The sequence below is a fragment of the Rutilus rutilus genome, assembly GCF_951802725.1.
Source record: "Rutilus rutilus genome assembly, chromosome: 3".
NCBI classification, from domain to species: Eukaryota; Metazoa; Chordata; class Actinopteri; order Cypriniformes; family Leuciscidae; genus Rutilus; species Rutilus rutilus.
In genome coordinates this window covers 17,390,796-17,412,066 of record NC_140211.1, presented here as the reverse complement: position 1 = coordinate 17,412,066, position 21,271 = coordinate 17,390,796, and the positions used below count along the sequence as shown (strand labels likewise).

Sequence of the window (21,271 nt, the reverse complement as noted above, 5' to 3'; positions counted from 1 at the left end):
TACCACTTGTTATCTGAGTTATCAGTGCTAATTTGTTGTGTGAATTTATTTCTGAATATCATTTCTTTAAAAAAAAAACCCACATTAACATGCATGCATGCACTTTAATTTGAACATTGTACAATTATGCAAACAAAAAATAATTATTATATATTATTACATAACACTTTAGGGTATACAGGGCATACAATAGGGTATAAAATATCAAATAAAGCTCACCAAATCTAACATTGTCTACTTCAGTCAACAAAACCAGCTTATTTATTTGTAAACTTGCATTTATGAATGTGAAATTTGGTCAAATTGATGCCACCAAATATAGTTAGTTGGTTAGTCAGTATCTATCTATCTATCTATCTATCTATCTATCTATCTATCTATCTATCTATCTATCTATCTATCTATCTATCTATCTATATATCTATCTATCTATCTATCTATCTATACTGTTAATTAAACAACAAATACAATTGTTAATTAGTTATTATTCATAATTAGTAATGCAATAAAAATCAAGGATATAACCCATGTGACCAGCAGTAGCCAATCAGAGAGAAAAACGTTGTCTGGGCGTTAAACATATCGGACTCCCTCCTACGGTGCTCCGCGAAGGACAATAGACCTCAAAAACGCAATTTATGCTCCGCAACGAAATTGCGTCCTGAACGAATAGGAGGGCGGTGGTTTGACCAACGGTACTGCTGGCTTTATCAGAAACTACAGGTAATGCAAATTAGCTCTGCTTTTATTAGCTGTACTAATGCGCCTAACAGGAGTGGGACTGGAGTGTTTTGGTGATCGTATTTGTAAATGACCATATTTTACCATTATAAAGACAAAGGTAAAATAAAACAAAATATGATGCTCGACAGTCTCTTATTTTCGCTTTTTTAGTCTGTCTTTTGTGAGGTATTTCTCAATTTGTTAGTCGATTTTATCAAAAACCGTCTGCTATACGGTAAAATGTAAATATTAAGAGCATTGTGTCCATTGCACCTTCAAAGCGCTGAGTGTGTTGTGATTCCGCAGGTATTGTTTACGGTGATGCTGCGCCACAGTATGAGGCCAAGCGGAGCACTAGCGACAGTGACGTTGCTGCTGATCCAGCTCGTCTGTTTCAAACACATTCATGCCGAGGAATCAGGGACGGTCATCCCCGCCGAGAGTAAGACTGTGTGCTTTTATAGAAGTGTGGGAAACAAGCAATTTATCATTTCATGTCTTCTCAACAATGGTTATGGCGTTTCCGGAGCAGTGCTATTTTAGTAATATTTATATACTTATTATAGTTTTATTTTTAATTTCAGTTTTATGTGCATTTTTAAACCATTTAGGTTTAATTTTTATTTCATGATTTTTATTTATTTCCACTTTCCACTAAACATATGTCAGGTAGTTGCCAGCATTTCTCATTTTCTTTTTTCTCATTTTCATCTAATATTGATATTTTGCTAAATAACCTCCCCTCCTACTTATAACAGAAATAGTTAAATATTAAAAGGTTTAGTTAATGATATTAACCCTGCTGCTGTTCAATGTGAATTCATTACCAACTGCACAATTTTGTTTTAATAGGCCGGCCATGCGTTGATTGTCATGCCTTCGAGTTCATGCAGAGAGCATTGCAAGACCTGAAGAAAACAGCTTTCAACTTAGACTCACGGGTGAGAACACACTGAGACATAAAACCATTGAATGCAGTCTTTATCAGGCCAAGGACTTGGTGGACTAAGGTGAAAGTGTTGTCCTAATTATATATTTGTTGTGGATATTTAAATGTAGGAGACAATAACATTTAGTTGAACTTTCCCTTCTACAATTTCATTTTATTACAAAAATTAATTTAAGAGCCGATAATTTGCTGACCCCCTTCAATATATGGTTACAGTATATGGTTGAAAATCAAGTCACCATGGAATCAAAATTGACAATTGTTATTTCTTTAATGGAATACTGCAGTATTTGTTATAACTTTTTTATAAATTACTTTCCCTTCCACTTACAACGTCGTCATCTCTCCTCTGATGACGTGTTTACTGGCGCAAGGGCGGGGCAACCTGTCACTCACATGACATCACTGCAGTAACAGACCACCATGATCCAATCTTGTTCGAGAAGCCATTTCACTCAGATATACATCACAGTAGCAAAGAAAAGACTATTGCAACTTCCATTTCATGCAGACTTTAATGTCAATCCATGTTAATTTAGCAATTAGAGAATCAAGCCATGAAAGAGTTTCATGACTAGTCGATCTGGTCAATGAAGCATCTTTTCAGAAATTCTGACAGACACCTCGGGGCTTCACTTTTGCTTTGTCATATCTCATATTTTTCAGACGGAGAATTTGGTGCTGAGGGCTGAGAAGAGGGCACTGTGCGACTGCATGCCGGCCAGCAGCCTGCGCTAAAAAAAAGCCAGGCGTAAACACTGCACTCAGATATAGAAATCATTATATACCTAAAGGATACTACCTGCTCTCATCATAATACACACTCAAGCATCATAAATACACATTCCTGACTAAAGTCAATACAACATTCCACAGTTTAAATGTCAATTATGAGAGGCACGTATTAGAGCAGCAGCCAATACATTTAATTTGACATAAGTGTGTATAAAGACAGGGGTAAGTGTTTCCTCTCCAGGCACAATACACTGCAGAATATTCTGAAAACATAAAACACACTACTTATTATAATTATTTAAACAATAGACTATATGTTTTTTTATTTTATTTTAATGTTTAATTGTGTTTTATATTTGTGTTCTAGAAATATCTGATTATAAGTCACAATAGTCATTTTAGATGAATTAAATATCAGAATTGAAATGTACATCTCCAGGAGTTGTCTTAAAGAATGTTCAGTAAGATTATTAGATTATAGATATATGACTAGAAATGAATCTGCATGTAAAGTGATAGTCCAGAATTTTATATGAGGATTTATGAAAGGGTTCCTATAGAGATTACTTTGGTACTAAGATGTAAGTTCACAGCTGTAACCATGTCTTTTTGTGTGTAGAAAAAGTGCATTAAAACATATGACACCATATTTCACATTGAAAATCATTTGTGTCTTGTCAATGCTTGTAAAATCTTCGATTATGTGATATCTTCTTCAGATTAGCTGAAATCAGCGCTTTAAAAAAAAAATCTAAATCCACCTTACCAGCAAAAACTTGAACATCAAGAAGTTTGCAGTTATTTAATAGAAGTTATTGAATGCGTTACATGCGAGAGGCAGGAGCTCACACGCTCTCTCGCATGTAACGCATTAAATAACCAGAAGGGGGCGCAAGGATATAAAGGTTAATTATAACTGTCGCAGCAATGCAGCACTTCCCATTGGGGTGTGAAAACACAGCTCTGCAGCGCAAGCAAGTTAAGGGAAAAATACACACAACATAAGTAAACAGGGGAATTCAGAGAATGCCTCGGCCAACACTAGTTGGTAACACTAGCAGTGTAAAACTGCAGCGTGAAGCCATCCAAACTACTGATACTGGTAAATAAATAAACAAACTTTTCCTGATGATAGCACACTCTCTTCGTTTGCATCAACTGATGACGGTTTAGTGTAAAGGAGGGTAAAAGAAAACCTTTGGTTAAAAAAAAAATGCAAAGTGCTTTTTCAGTTTCTGTCTCACAGGAAAAACTGAAACACAAAAACAAACAATGATCTCTGAAACATACAGAACTCGTATTACCTGCAGTGAATCAATGCATGTTTCAATCAAATTGAAAAACAATTGTCACTTTTGGGAGGATACAAATGGGAGGGAAACAGAATATTTGTCAAGTAATGTTTTTAAGTTGAATAATAATAATTTAACACATATTCTGTTTTAGTTACAGCTTTTATTATGATGATGGATGAGGAAGGCAGAAGTTGGAGTTATATTTACGCTTCACTCATGATGTCCAGCAAATACGTGAAAATAATCAATTATGCAGCTAATTTAAGACCTAAACAAACAACAGGAGTTAGAAGTGCGCATCTGAAATAAAAATAAATGGCAGTACTTATCTCAGACCAGCCATAAGGACCTTGGAGGGTGTTTCACCCATGTAGTGAGTGGCTCATGAATACTTAAAGATCGTAATCCATTAATTATGCATACATATTTTTGCAGAAGCCTCAAATGAATTACTCATTAGGAGGCTAAACTATGAATAGGTCCGAGTATGGCCTTTTCTGATGATAAAATATTCACTTTCCCCCTTCTAGGTAAGAAAGAGAGTGGGAGAGAAAGATGCTACCACACCATTCTGGTGTAAAGAGTTTCTGAGCAGGGGGTTTGCAGAGAAGTGATGGATTGTGAAGAAAAAAAGACAGCACCATTACACACACTGTAAACGTGTGTGTGTGTAGTACTTAACTGACGATCTGCTACGAGGTGACGCCCTGTTGCATTATGCATCTGCTGACACCTCCACATCTCTTGCTGATTTTGAAAAAAAATACAGAGTTGCTGTCTGTTTTTTCGAAGAGAACAAACCTCCAGCCTCTCTCCCAGACCCGTCTGTCTGTCTCCTACAGGATGGAGAATCCGGTTTGTTCCTGTTTCACTCTCCTCCTCCTGCCCTCCCTCTTAAACGCATTCTCTCTCCATCTCTCTCTCTGTAATTCTCCTGGTCTCCCTCTCTCTGACCCTGTGTCCCGATGCTGACAGTAGTGTCTGGGTGGTTGATGCCCCTGGCACTAGGCATGAGTCCCAGACGAAAGTGGACACAGTGTGCGGATGATGGGCACCCTGGGACACACCCACAGATGGATTATTTTTAGAATAAAAAAATCCTGGAACAAAACACAGACACACAGTGATACTGATTAAAATGCAATCCATGCACTCAAAGACACCAGTTTATATCACCAAATTAACATATAACAGGAAGAATGGAATTAAAAGAAATGATGACCCTCTAAAGCAGGGGTTTTCAAACTTCACGATGCCATGGATTTTGCAAGGACCCCTTCCTAAAATATAAAGAAAGCTACATATTTTCATGCATAGACAGTTTCATACTTAACACACTGAATATTATAACTATGTGTAAAATATTGTTGTTGTTTTTTCTGGAAACTTTTAGTTCCATCAAGCCTCTTTTTCTATCCACCATTTTATTAGACATGTAACTTTGGCTGTCAATACAACAAAATAATGATTTACCTCATGATTTCATTTTAATGAAGAATGAAATGTCAAATTCTGTAAATGTGTATTAATATATATTTTATGATTTTTCAATACAAATTTTTCTTTGAACTTTGTTTGCAGACCGTCTAGCACTCATTTGCGCCCCCTTGGGGGTCTCCGGACCCCAGTTTGAAAACACCTGCCCTAAAGCATTAAAACAAGCCATTCCACTATTCATTAGCCATGATCATAGCCTTTGCTTAATGATGCTTTCTGTCGATCTCTTCTTAACCTGTTGTAGAGTAACACCTTTAATAATATCTACAGCCTGTATCATTTTCTCCACTTTTAGGCACATTTCTGCTCTTGCTTTTGTGCTACTCTAATTTACTCTGGCTACTGTATGATAAACTGCTTGTGCTTTTTTGGATCACACTTTATTTTAAGGTGACGTAGTTACTTGTTACTACATGTACTTACAATAGTAATAACAGTAAATGATGTTAGTTACTCATGCACAAGTAACTATGTCATCTTAAAATAAGGTGTAACCTTTTATATATTTTAAGATGGTTTGGATAAAAGCGTCTGCTAAATGAGCAATAAAAAAGAAAATTATATATATATATATATATATATACTGTATATATATATTTTTTTTAACACAATATAAAAACATAGCACAGTTTATCTCCCAAATACATACATACATATATATATATATATATATATATATATACACACATACATACACACATATACATTACAAATAATAATAAATCCTGTTCGATTGGAATATTTTATAATGATAAAGACTATAGTGTTACTGGATTTAACAGAAACACTTAATATTTTCATTTTCTCCTAACCTAATAAAGCCCCTCAGAATAAAAATCTGATATTTACAGCAAGTGACACAAAAAGGTCACATTGGTTCAGTTGGGGGTAGGAGTACCTCACCTGACCCATGCGGTTCTGGGTGAACACCATTCATGGTGATGTGTGTGAAGCTGACAGATCAGAGGACATGGCATCGCATTCAACCCATTAACACATGCTGGTTTCCTGCCAGTTCTCTCCCTCACTCTGCCACTTCCTTTCGGTCTGTTTTTATGAGTTACTAGTAAAAGCTGTGTGAGGAATATTAGTCCCTTCTGTATCCTATCTAATCTGCAGTACTTTTAATCATGTCGCACTAATCACATGATTACAAATGATATGCATCAGTATACACTATATAATTATGAAATCATATAATTAATAGAATATCTTAATAGCATCATATAATTATGAATATACTTATGTTCACATAATTAAATGTTTTTTTTTTTAAATAAATAATTAACCACATTGAGCACTTTTGCAGAGCAAGAGAAAGTCTGTATTACAAAACTGCTCAAACAAGGTCAAACAGTCACTGAAAAATCAGGCAAAACAACATTTCAGATATACATAAATGTATAATGCAAAAGGTCTGCACATTATACAAGCCTGATAAGTTATATTAGCTCTGTAAGGGGTTTTACAGTCAAAGACCCAGAACCAGATATGATAAATGAAGACCCGGAGTCAGAATTATAATAAAATAAAGAAAACATTTACTGAAGATAGTTTGCAGTTTCAAGACTCACGTGGAGTTCGTAGGCCGTCCCGCTTTCAGTTACAAAGATCACAGCAGTTATACCCTTCACCAAGGTCTAAGCTACGTCCTTGCTTCAGGTTAAATTATTCTCATTGGCTAAGAAATAGATAAACATAGTAATTTTCCACACATATAGACAGACTGAAGCATATCTCTATCGATATATGCGGCTGACACTCGGACCCTGAAGTTAGGCACGTCGTGACCTTCCAGTTCTCAGATTTGGGTTGCTGGGCGCCAGCCTGTCCCGAACAACTGAGTCAATCTCCAATAATGCGAGTGGTTCCTTAACCTATAACCAAAAAGACTAACACACACACCGACACACAGCTTTTCGAAGGTCGGATTTGGCCAGGCTCTAACTATAAACTGGAGAGTCGTTATAATTATAATCACTCATTGCATTCCAGAATCCACACCTTTCAGCTCCTTTTTGTAGTTAAATTGGTCAATGATGATTATTAATTGATTTAGACTCGTACAATGTTCCAAACTATTTCAAATAAATGCTGAACTTTCTAGTAATCAAATCCTGAAAAAAAAGTGCATCACGGTTTGCACAAAAATATTGAGCAGCACAACTGTTTTCAACAGTGATAATAAGAAGAAATGTTTCTTGAGCATCAAATCAGCATATGAGAATGATTTCTGAAGGATCATGTGACACTGAAGACTGGAGTAATGATGCTAAAATTGCAGCTTTGTCAGCACAGGAATACATTTAAATGACATTTTAAAAATAGAAATGTTATTTTAAATGATAAATTTTTCACTGTTGTTAATATTTTTTTGTTTCACAATATTACTGTTTTTACTGTAGGCCTATTTTTGATCAAATAAATGCAGTCATAGTGAACAGAAGACTTATCGAAAAATATTTCTGACTTTCAACAGTGTTAGGTGTATGTAAATATGACAGCCATTTTTGTCAAAATGATCTAGGCTGCAGATAATCTTGTAGACTATAGTGCTTTTTTATAGTTTTTATCAAGATCAAGGTTATGAAGACTCTAGTTTAAAACGGTTTATTTTGTTGTCCTTTCTCACTTGCTAATATCACACAGTATATGAAACACAAAACTAATTTCTTATACTCGAAAGTAAAAGCCCTAGAGCTACTTGACCATTGACTCTTATTGACTCTTATTTCTGGAAATGAGAAAAGTTGAGCAATGCTAATTGTATACAGCCAGTAGAAAAATGAGAAGTGTTATTCAGAGACCCACTGGTTCAAACCAATACACGTGCACAAACGCACGCACGCACGCCCATTCATGGGGGGCCCTGGCCATTATAACAATCACAAAAAGCAGAAAGATTATTCACTCATGTATGAGGAATGCCATTTTAAAGTTCTAATTTCACAGTGTCACGCATTGCAACTTTAAGAAGAATGGGCAATAAATGAATTATAATTTTTAAATGCAGGCATGTGAATTGCCTTACATACACAGACTTGGCTTATAGTAAGTGTCTCGGAAACCCCAACATTGCCACACACACACACACACACACACACACACACACACACACACACACACACACACACACACACACACACACACACTAGTGATTATAGATTTCGGAGAATCTGAAAGGTCAAGGGTTACTGCAAAATGAAGCACACACTATATGCTGTCTGGCATTTGAGGTTGCTACTTCCCTCTGGACTGCTGAGGTCAAAGGTCAAATTAAATAATAAGGACAATGGAAGGAGAAACAAGTGACCTCATGTAGGCTACTCAAAGTATAGGCTATTCAAAAGGAACCAACAATTCAACCACTTTTTAGAAGTAATCTGATGAGTTAGTTAAGATTAATTTTCAATTATTAATTTATTTTCTATTAATTTAGGAGTCACATTACTAAAATATGCTAATTCATTCTCACTGAAGATTAAGGTAAGTGAGCTGTATTATAAAATATTTTTTTGTTTTTAGTTCAGACAGAGCTATAATACACAAGAACACAGCTTTTAGCTGCGCAAACATTCATTCTAACAAATATTATCTTAGCATATACTTAAATATTATGAAAATACATCTTCAAACTGACAAGAGTGCTGGTCACAGCTCGAGCGCGCATGCCCGTTATCCGGTCTGCCCGCGTGCACGCTGATGCTGATGCTGAGAAAAGTCCGCATCTTCACTAGAGCTTATTAGGCCTCCTACTCGCGCTTTCATTTATTTTTTTATTGTTGAGGAACGTCGCTTTCGTATTAGGGCGCATGTAAGATAAAGCCTGCTCAAACATTTAGAAAAAAAAGACGACTCTTTTCGTGTGGGAGGGGGAGGGTCTGATCGGGGAAGAAAAGAAGAAGAAGAAGAAGAAAGGGCGGGGGCGATCCAGTCTAAACTAGTTCTGTACAATACGACCTTATTCAAATCGAGGCGATTTCTTCAGGGTATCTATAACGTATATGCAGCCTGAATCATTTACAACTATGTTGCCTACTGACGTAATCCGGTCATAGCGGGAGTTGTGTTTAGCTATTCTTGCGATAGAAATTTAGAAGAAAGGAATGTAAACCATGTAAACCAAAGAGTAGCATTGCAGTGCAGTATAAGTGTCACTCACACACACACACACACGCTGGTAAAATGCCAGTGGATGAAACCCGCCGACATCTGCACACTCATTGTAAAATGTGCAGGTCCGGTGTATAACGTTGATGTATGCAGACTGATGTTGCGCAGCATCGTCGTGACGTTGTAGATACTGCAATCACAAGCGGGGGTTCATGGCGCCCCAGAGCGCATCAGGTTCACTCTCCCCCCAAAACACAAACATGTGAGGAATTTCGCCGGTGTACTGACGGGGGCAAAAATACTGTTTCAAAAAGACACGTTACTGTGTATCTTTTGTACTTTCACCTCCCACCGCCGTGATGTGGCACAGCGCCGCATCCAATCAGCGAGATGAGGAGAACACCCACACCCCAGAATCTGAATGCGGCTTTGGCGCATTATAAATACCACTTGTGATGCACCGGCAAGTCTTGGTCGTGAGGAAGCTCAGGGTTGCAGTAGTACATCAGTCTTTTTTCTTTCCATAACAAAGAAGACCATCATCCATCTTTTATTTATTTTTTTGCTTCTCCCCAATTTCAGTTCATTTCAGGCCAGTTGCATGCATTGTTCGTCTCCCAAAATGGTTTGCGAGACTAAAATCGTTGCAGACGATCACGAGGCCATAGCTGGGACAAAAAAAGATTCAATTATAGTTTCCTCCTCGCAAATGTGGACGTCTTCTCCCAGTGCGATCGAGAATAAGGTTGAAAAACGGAACCAGGTTTTTATTCGCGAATTTGAACGCTCGGACCATGAGGAGGTGCGCCGGATCTTCAACGAGGGAATCATGGAGCGGATACCTAATTCGGCATTTCGGGGTCTAAAACAGCAAACTAGAACCCAAATTATCTATGCCTTTCTCACAGGTATGTGACCAAAATTCAGGGAATACGATGAGAGTATCGCTTTCATCATTGTTCCTCTGCAACATGTGAAAATAAGCTCTGAGCTGTTTGAGTTCATAAGTAAGTATATTAATTGTTAAAATGAAAAGAATCTAACTAAAATGATGAGCCCAATTGATACATTTTATGCTCAAATCATCATGCATTTTATGTTCAAAACGATGAAGCTAACTTTTTTTTTTTTTTTTACGCACGTGAAATCTTTTTCATTTGATATACAATCCCAGTGAATATCAAGGAGTCACAAAGACAGCAGCAGTTCAGAGCATGCAGTATGCGTTACCGGTGAATGTGTGTGTGTGTGTGTGCGCCGCATGAATGAATGAATGAATGAGTCGCGCGCGAGCGCACTACGTTCCCCACAATACGTCTCGTGTTAGTGCACGAAGTTGTGTTTTTTTTTTTGCCTGTTATTTTTGCCAGAGAATTTATAACCATTAATAATACGCATAATATTTAATGATTCATTTCATTTTCTTGTTTACTAATGATTTTCAACTACAGGCGGTGTAAGTGAGCATCGTGGCGAGCTGGCTAAACAGCAACCTTTTTGTATCTTTATGCTACATTGAAAAATTATTTACAACCCTACAGCTGAAATTATTATTATTATTATTTTTTTAACAACAATGTCTATACACTTGCATACTAAATATGCTCAGAGAATATGCTGCATCACGGTACACCTACGGCAACTGTTCCTCTGATAAATTCAGCATAAAGGCTAACTTGGAGTGTTCTTTAGAATAGCAAAAACTTTGTAAACGCACTTTACAGTTTGTTAAGAGTTGTGTTGACCGTAAACAATGCGCAGTTGTAAGCTACTCAAGGGCGCCATCCTGTGCCAACAGCCAACATACTCAGATCGTCTTGAGTTTAATTACATCCATGAAGACCCTGTTATTGTGCACTCCATTGCCCATTAAAATTCTAACCGTACATATGAATAAAGTTACTTACTAATTTTTTTTTTTTTAATTACAGGATACACTGTAATTAGTCTGTTTTCCATTACATCTCACTGCCCTGGTATACCAGGGTTTCTCTGCACACTCCTAATTGTGTAAACATTTGTTGTCTGTTTGTCTCTCTTCTGCCAAAAATCAAACATTTGATTCTCTTTTCTGACAGGTGTCGTTTATTTTTCTTCCATTTCTCCATAGTAATGTGCTATGTTATGACCAAATCCTTCACACTGACCTTCTGCGCACCGTTTATTCTAATGGGTGCACGTTATTACTACAGCAGAAAAGTCATTCTCGAATACCTGGACTGCGCTCTGCACACTGATATGGCTGACATTGAGGAGTATTACATGAAACCCACAGGTAAGGGGTAATTTCACGCACATAAACATTGACACAAAATTATCACAAGTAAGTTTTCAACATGTTTCGCTATATTTGTGAGGACATTCATTTGGAAAGTTGTACAAACTTGTACAACACTCTCACTGTTCAAAAGTTTGGGGTCAGTAAGATTGTTTTATGTTTTTGAAAGCAGTCTCTTAAGACTGTAATTATTTGAACAATATTCAGTAAAAACATTAATACTGTGAAATATTACAGTTTAAAATCATTTTAAGTATACTTCAGAAATCATTCTTAAATGCTGATTTGGTGCCAAAGTAACATTTCTTATTGTTATCAGTGTTGGAAACAGATGTGCTGCTACATTTTGTTTTAAACAGATACATTTTTTCAGGATTTTTTTAGATGAATAGAAAGTTCAAAAGCATATATAAAAAAAGTTTTTTGTAACACATTTTACTGGTCACTTTAGATCAATTTGAGGTGTCTTTGCTGAATAAAACTATTACTTTCTTTTTAAAAAATCTTGCTGACAAACTTTTGAATGGTACTGTAAGCAGTTAATTATATTGGTGATATAAAAAAATAAAAAAAATAAAAAAATCACAATACATGTATATATAAAATATTATATAAATATGTCTACGTCAAACAGCACCTGGGCACTTGATAGTAAAATATAATTATGCTGATCTAATAACATGTTTAGGCACGAATACTTAGATCTTACTATATTTAAGAGAAAACAAATATTTCAATGTATGCACCAGCTTCCTCAATCAACCATCTATCTCACCAGAACAAATACTCTCAGGATCAGTACCTGTGAAATTGAGGGTAAATACTGCGCTTTAGAAATCCAAGATGGGCTGAATATCTGATGTGTAGCTTTAATGCTGAAGACTCATGAAATATGCAGAAAGTCTCTCTCAGTTCTGCTCTTGAGGATAAATCTTCTGAGTCATCTGGGCCTATTGATTGAAGGCAGGAAAAATGCTGATACAGATTGTATTGCAGTGAACTCAGATTTACAGTTATAATCTTTAAAGCACCCCAAAATAAAAAATAACTTTCCACTTATGATCCAATTTTAAGCACAGAGAGAGCAAACGTTTAGAGTTTAGTGATAAACACAACAAATCCCTTTCAGGTGGATGAATTAGCAGTAGATCCAGTACAGTTAATGAATCCCATTGTGCGTATAACTGTGATGCAGTAGTAAACATACTAATAAATACGGCAGATAACAATCAAAGTACAGTTGAAGAGGGACAGAATGATGGAGGTAGTGGCTCTTCAGTATCCTGATACCTTGCAGATAAAAAGTGTTCTTTAACCTGCAGTACTTGTGTATGATTGGCGCTCTGGTATTGTTTAGCAGATGGTAGTAGCACGTGCAGATTGAGTGCTGGATGGCTGAAATCTTTTATCATTCTATGGGCTTCCCTCAGACAGCGCCAGCGTAAGGATGGACATTTATTGCCTATGATAAACTCTGCTGCAGAACTTCACGGTCAAATTCAGAGCAGCTGCCGTAGCAAACAGCCAGATGCTGGCAATCAGAACGCTCTCTGTAATCGATAGAAGTAAAGCCAGGTCATATATCTTAAGAGTCTATCTTATGTGGCCTGGAGAATCACTGTGAGTGATGCAAAATGATACACTAGCATTCAAAGCTTGGGGTCAGTAAGACTTTAGTTGATATTTAAAAAAAAAAAAAAAAAAAAAAATTTACTCAGGAAAGATGCATTAAATTGATCATTAAAAAATGCATAAAAATTATATTTAAAAAAAAAATGCTGTTCTTTAGAACTTTCTATTCATCAGAGAATCTTGAAAAACAATGTTGTAAACAGTTGTGCTGCTTAATATTTTTGTGGAAACTAATACTGTTACTAATATTAATAATGTTAATAATAAGAAATGTTTCTTATGCAACAAACCAGCATATCAGAATGATTTCTGAAGGATCCCTTGACACTGAAAATTCAGCTTTGCCATCACAGAAATAAATTACAATTTAAAATATATTAAAATAGAAAACAGTTATTTTAAATTGTAATAATATTTCATAATATTATTATTATTTTTTTTTTTTACTGTTTTGATCAAAAAAATGCAGCCTTGGTGAACATAAGAGACTTCTTTAAATAATCTTACCAATAATTTTTTTTTCAGGATTCTTTGATGAATAGAACATTTAAAATAAAAATTTATTTGAAATATAAATCTTTTTTAAACATTATAAACATCTTTACTGTTACTTTATCAATTTAATGCTTCCTTGTTGAATCAAAGTGTTTATTTCTTTATATATATATATATATATATATATATATATATATATATCTGTCAGTCCTTAGCGCAGACAGTTTCTGTGCATACAAGCTTCTTATTTAGTCCTGCATCAAGTAAAAGAGAGAACTGAAGACTAGGGTCAGGAAATGGGGGAAGGTGTGTGAATCAAAGCCCCGCTGTGAGTATGTGTGGTAGTTTTGTTTAGTAGCAGCATGCAGACAAAGGATTCTCCCAAGGGATTTTCTCTCTTGCTATGCTAATGTGGAATCCTGCATCTGAGGAGGGAATGGTAAAGAATATATGGGTTATCTGTCAGGGTGATGTTTCTTTAATGCACTCAATATCTATTTGAAGTGGCTTTTATTTTTAAAGAGACAGGGTTTTTATCAGATACTTAAAACACAAGGAATACCCCATAATATACAGCACCATAGTGACATACATGAAAAAGACGACTAGTTTGGACAGGAAGACACCTCTTTAATATGTGGAAAATACACAAACAGATCTGTTATGCTCCCCACTAGTCATTAATGATGACATGAATGACATTTAATTTCCTTAATGTGATGCCTAAAACTGCATATTCAGCAGGAAATAATGTGAAGCGGGACTTGATTTTATCCATCAGGATTTAATTGGATTGTAATATTATTGGCAAATGTTGTTTTTCTCCATTTGAATGGTACATAGACACACAAACAAAGCAGTTATCAGACAGCTGGGGAGGGGGGTGTAGTAAAACTAATGAGTGTACAGCAGGACCACAGTGATTAATAGTGCTCCTCAGCCCTGAAGCTACTGCAGTCATGACTAGGGATGGGTATCATCAAGGTTTTACTACTCTTACCGATACGGCTTATCGATCAGGTACTTTAAAGGTATTCTTATCGTTATATTTATTATTTAAAAAAAAGAAAAGAAACAAATTAAGAACACAATTAACATTGCTTTAGCAAAAACATTTATATTTGTAAATGGACCAATGTGCAGTGTTTTATGTGAACTGTGAAATGCTTAATAATCTGGAACAACCCATTTACGTAGGGTTTCCATTTACCTAAGTAGACCGGGCAAACTATTTAACAAACCTGTCTTTTTTTAAACTGACTGATTGATACCAGTTATCTAAATAAATATGGAGAAATAAAACAAACACTTTCTTTGAAAAACTTGCTTAATAATTTGGAACACAGTGTAGATTAATATCACAGGCCTAAAGTTTAACCAGGCATTTGAATGTTTAGTTCTCCCGGCTATCGTCACTAATGAACTAATCCTTCTTACATAAATATTACACTTGCGGTATTTTATATAATGTTGTGATTTTATTTAATGTTCAACTGATTCTTTTAATTACGTTTTTTTTTTTTTTTTTTCACACAGTATGGCGAGAGATTTTAGAGGATGGTATTGACTAGATGCTTAAGAACATGTGTTGAACAGGGAGGGGTTAATCTTGTAAGACAGAGAAGTTAATCGACCTCATGCCAGAAACACGATTCTTAACAGAAAACAGAAAGTTCAAATACTGAACTAATTATTAGTATGCATGATAAAAAGATAACATCAAGTCATTGAAAACGTATCGGTTTAGACTTGCCTTTTCCTGCTATACTTCTTATGTCTTGGAGAATCCAGAGCTCAGTCGCGTCCTTGTGTATTTGTAGTCTTTGCAGCTTCTATGGCACAGATGTGACAGTCCTGCCCCCTCACCGTATTTATCTCCTTTCTCACTGCAACTCAGTAAGTAATTTAGTTATTTATAACAGAGCTGAGCCTCACAAGCATGACATAAAATACAATGTTTAAGATTAGAATTACCGTAATCTGTGCTCCTCTGCTGTTGAAACAAGAATCTGACCTAAAGCTGACAGTTGGCATGCCCAACAGGAACAACATATGCACAAAAAAAAAAGGAATTCTTAGCATTACTGATGCAAGCCATCAGGAGTGACGTAATCAGCAGGTTTTATTTACATCAATCATGGGTCTTACAAATAGCTTTGAAACTCATTTGATGGTGCACATTTTTATGACTTTTCCTCTGAAAAAATTGTAAACAATTTATTTTAATAGGTTTCCCCCAAGCATAAACATGTCTCCCAGGTTCATATTCTGTTGATGGCACACTTGGACATCTGTAATTCCAGGCAATCGGAAATGAAATAAACTGGCATGATCCATAAATACTGACTGCAACACAGTGTGCTTAAATGTGGTTTCACATTTCAGAACACAACCTATTAGTAATCTGCACTCACACTAATGCACATCGCTATACATCTCCAGGTAAACATATTATTTTAGAGCACAAAAAATATATAAGGCTGATCAAGTGGCAAAAGTGTGCCAACCAAAAACATAAAATACATATTTAAAAAGAGTTTAATTCTGCTTTGCTATTTCAGTGCAGCACATTTTATTACATGAAAACTAGATCATACAGTATGCTAGATTTTTACAATTAGCTGGCAAATGTTTACTCTAAAGACAAAACCTGAATATCTTCTTTGTTTTGATTCCCACAGGCTCTTGTTTCTGGGTGGCAGTTTTGCAAGGCCAGGTGGTGGGCATCGTGGCAGCGCAAGGTCGAGAAGATGACAACACCTTGGAGCTCCGTCGCATGTCTGTGGACTCTCGCTTCCGTGGAAAAGGCATCGCCAAGGCCCTGGGTCGACGAGTTCTAGAATTTGCCATGTTAAACAACTACTCAGCCGTGGTTCTGGGAACAACTGCAGTCAAGATGGCCGCCCACAAGCTGTACGAGTCTTTGGGTTTCCGGCGAGTGGGGGATACTGATGACCACACGCTGCCAGGAATGACCCGTTCACCGCTGGAGAGGCTCTTCTTCCAGATTCGCTATAGTCGGTACCGATTGCAGCTTCACGAAGAGTGAGAGACAGAGGGTTAACATAAGCGCAGAAGATAGAATATAAACGACAATGCCGGCAATGACCCTGAACCACCCACTGACCCGGTCCTCTTCTTCTACCTATTTATTTATGTTTTTGTTTCGTTTTTAAAAAGTCATATCTGTTCCTACAACCTTTATTTTTATTCGTTTTTATGCTCATTGTTTTTGAGGGGGTTTAGTGGGACATTTAATTTCTTTGACCACATTTGACGTTTCTGCTCTTAGACTTTCTTTTCATGGTCATCTTGCCCTGAAACACCATGAACAATTGAATAGCCCCAAATGATTTAATCTTATTCGGATATAATGTGAATTTGTTCGCAGTGACAGAGTCTCCCTTAAATCACATAAATTAACCAAGGCAGCTTAATTCTGCCTTTGACCTTTTTCCAATCCATCCTATAGGCCTATCCACAGAGTAGCACAGACCACTATAAAAACAGTTCAGGAAGCAGTTGACGTAGGAACTGGAGGGAAGGAGGCGGTAAAGATCAATCCACCTTGTCTGATGCCACCTTCCTCTTGACGAAGTACATTTGAACGTTGCAACAGCGGCAGTCTGGTGGAGTCAAAAAGTCCATCCAATTGTAACTTTTAGTCCAAAGCACAGTATTTTCAACTGTGTCTAACTGATGAACAAAAATAGCTAGAAATGTGGAATATTATAAAGCCAGTGATTTATATCCTTAAGCACCCCTTGTTTAATAGATTACGATAACAACTTTGCAATATAATCTTGATTTGTTTTGATGGTTAAGCAGGTTCCTAGTGCTGAGCCACAGTATCGACATTAAGAAATAACCAGAAAAACATGAACGCTCCTTCATGTTAAAGAAAACCAAAAAGAAACAAATGTTTCTCTACTCTTCATTTGGCTGACATTAAAGTTGCCGTCAGTGAAATTCACGTTTACAAAAGTCTAAATTCACTTGAAATCTGACTATTAGTGTACACACATTTCATATTCACATCTATTGGTGTACTGATTTGATGAAGCTTTAATAATGACTTGATAAAACTTTTGTATACTTTGTGGATAATACAAAATTGCTTAAACGCTGTCTGATATCACTCCTCCAAAGCAAAAAAAAAAAAACGCGATCAGACTCCAAGTGTATTTGAATTAAACTTGGGTGGCATAAAGGCAACAATATGATGATAAACCTGAAATTAAACTAGGCACAAATCTAAATTTGGATACATATATAAAAAAGGATTGTATAAGTATACAATATCTAAGGCTTTATATTCTGCAACTACTCAGTGTATATGTAAAATGTTTGAAAACATACATATAAGACATACCCATAATCTCTCTCCGTCTCTATCCTCCTATCACAGTACCAGCAGAGGGAGAGAGACAAACCACAAAAAGCCTCATCTGTGACAATGTTGTATAAAGTTAAGAAACTAAATGTGATTTAAAAATACATAGTAGTAACATGTAGTGCAAAAAACAAAAACAAACATGATCATTGCCAGTTTTCCTTGACTTTAACCCCACCCCCATCCAAAAATCTAACTGCAACCCTGGGCCAGACCTCTCCCTCCTTTACGCCCCCACCCACCTCTCTCTGCATGCGCCACAGAGTCTTGTTGCACCGCCCTTTTCCCCATTCTAGCTTGTGCTATCTATCCCCATTCTTCTGTGATGTCACAGTAGCAGTGTGGAGAGTTGTGGGCATGGCTTAGAATGTGAGATGGGCGGAGTCAACCAAACAATAGGATTACCCACCAGCTTGCTGCTTCAATGACATCACAGCTGCCAATAGTAGAATGCAAGAGCAATGCAAGTATGTGGCATGCCTCTGTACCTGGTTTGTGCGTACGGTGCCTGCCCTGGAAAAGAAGTATATTTAAAAATATGTAAAACAAGCTTCTTCTTTTTTTAACTGAACATATAACAAATATGTGTTTCATTGTTCAAAGAAATTGTTGTTGCATGAAACGTCTTTGAATGAAAAATGAGCAAGAAAATACCATATTTAACATGGCAAGTCTTAAAAGTGGAGCTGTTTCTTTTTTTCTATGTAATTTTTGTTCATTCTAAAATCCTTGAGTTATTGTCATCTTTTAGGATATTGCGAGATGTTCTTTTTTTATCATTAAGAAGGCCTTGAAAATTATTTAACTGAATGCGCTGTTTTGATTACAGATAAGTACCGTGACGCTTCTCACTTTACTTGAGGACGTCCCTATTTTAGCCATGTGGTTTGAAATGAACAAGGCACCAAGAAAGCAAATCTGTAGACACAACTTTGCCAGTTGCGTGTGCCAGTCAAATTAGACATAGCATTCACCTGTCTCCCTTAAAATGGACTCATTGAATGGATATTTGAATGCACCAATATCCTTAAGAAGAAAGGTTAGGCTGATCAGATCTGTGACGGGATGTTTAAACATGAATTCCTGTGTAAAACCCAAAGCAAACCTGAGGCTAACCTGATATCTTGTGAAACAATTGCCAAATGCAGTATGAAAATATACAAGGAGCATGAAGTTCAATTCCACATTTAGAAATCAGCACCAGATCAACAGAAAAAAACACACACGAATGATTAACCAGAGAGCTGGCAGATTTGAATGTACACGGCAGGTAGCAAAGTATTATGTATTTTGAAGATCCAGATTTGAACAGTGTTTGATGTAATTGAGGTATTTTGCTATGAGTGTTATTCTTCTGTAGAGCAACTGCCTTGAAAATCCTTAACTTATTATTCCGAATGCAGTTAGCATGGGATTGGGAATTTTATCTATAAGGTGCATGTATTGTTGCCAGATTGAAGACAGCCTTATTGTAATGCTAAAATTGCAAGTAAGTGCAAGAACATCATGATTGTGTGACTGCTTGTGTTTAACTAACATGTTGACCAGTTCCTGATCATGCCGCTTGTTTTGCACATGCTAAAACGTTTGCACATGCTAATGGCTCAATTCAGTTGGATTTATATATACAGTACAGTTAGTGTCCTATCTGGGTTTAGACTGGTGACTCGATTGGCTGGTGAATGTCTTTGAAAGTTGGAGCAGCGCTCAAGACAGCGGCCAAGTTAAGTTACGCAAGAAAAAAATCTGGTGTTTTACCCAAGTCTCAAAAAACAACAACACAGAAATTAAGTGCATTCTTATACATCAGTGTTAGAAAGAACAGTTGATGATAAGGCATTCAGATTGACCTTGGTAACCTGCATGAATAAGATGGCTGCTAAGAATGTTTCACTTAACGGAGAAGGAAGTCAGAGAAGATTCACGATGGTAGATGGTCTTGCTGCATCACTATCACCCTTCAGGTGAAGCATGGAACAAGCCAAGACACCAAAATGTGGAGCTGCTTCCTTCTCCTTTCATTTTTTTTGGGTTGAAAGCAGTCACTTATTGTGAATTCAAAGTGCTAAGGAGGTAGTGCCACTTGTAGCACAACTTTCAGATTTTTTGTTGCTTTAAAAAAAAGAAGGGTTCGTCTCATGTGCTTATCTATGATTCACTACAATGTATCAACAGTATTTCTTAAAAAGTTGCATTTGCCAAAGTTGAGATGTTTGCTATATTTCCTTATTTTGCCATTTGTCTTTAAGATAAACTCATCTTTGTAGAACTCATTGGGAAATCGAGCCTATGTGCCATTTTATAAAGCAATAATGCAACGTATCACAGTTGGGAAAAAACAAACATAACAAGAACATGATCCATGAGATTATATAAATGTTCAAATGCTGCATTGATGTTCAATCCCTCATACTTTACTGGTGACAGTCGCTAAGATGTTGTTAGTAATGGCACAGCAACATCACCATGGGCAAGCCAAGGCCTGACAAAGTGTGAATGTGAATTTTCTTTTTTGTATATTCTCATTTCTTTTATATTTCCTTAATTCTAATTACAACTAACATGTTTACTTGCATCTTGAATTCTTCAGTTTATGGTGGATTTTTATGTTGTACCCACAAAAATAAGCGAGAAACCTTTGTGACCGAGTGATGTCACGGGCCTCTGAAAGTTACGTCAAGCTCTGATCCACAATTGGTTGGTCTTAAAAATCCACTGTCTCCTGATCCACGAGGAGTGCAGTTTCCAACAATCTGTGATGGCAATCAACACCACACAGCCAGTTTTACAAGTGGCACAATACGCACAGGTTCATATTAACAAAGCTTTATGATTTTTCTTGAAAACATTTAACCTTTTTTATTAACATTTTAATATATGTAAAGCTGTAAAGTGTAATTTACTGTAAATAGCATTTGGGGACATTTTGTCATCGTTTTGTAACAGAAACTATATGAATATAATTAAGACGTTTACAAAAAACAACAACAACAACAACAACAACAATACACTTTGGGAAACAACTGCAAACTGAGACAATTCTAACTATACAAACTATGCTTACATTTGTGCCAGTCAGAGAAGCAAAAGTAACTTTCAGAGTCCCTGCATCCTCTTAGCACTTATTAGGGGCTCTTAGAAGCATTGCAAAGTGCCGGCAG

General features: G+C 36.4%; 2 protein-coding genes across 2 annotated transcripts; both read left to right on the top strand.

Moving 5' to 3' along the window:
* Positions 1-579: 579 nt before the first annotated feature.
* Positions 580-3,056, top strand: nicol1 (NELL2 interacting cell ontogeny regulator 1). The gene is made up of 4 exons (XM_084403437.1): positions 580-723; positions 1,030-1,165; positions 1,576-1,664; positions 2,339-3,056. The coding sequence occupies exons 2-4, from the start codon at positions 1,045-1,047 to the stop codon at positions 2,408-2,410; spliced, it is 282 nt and encodes a 93-aa protein (XP_084259563.1). The 5' UTR covers positions 580-723; positions 1,030-1,044; the 3' UTR covers positions 2,411-3,056.
* Positions 3,057-9,777: 6,721 nt separating this feature from the next.
* On the top strand, positions 9,778-18,296 carry nat8l (N-acetyltransferase 8-like). The gene is made up of 3 exons (XM_084403434.1): positions 9,778-10,220; positions 11,423-11,587; positions 16,399-18,296. Exons 1-3 carry the CDS (start codon positions 9,914-9,916, stop codon positions 16,764-16,766), a joined length of 840 nt encoding a protein of 279 aa, XP_084259560.1. The 5' UTR covers positions 9,778-9,913; the 3' UTR covers positions 16,767-18,296.
* The last annotated feature ends 2,975 nt before the right edge of the window (positions 18,297-21,271 follow it).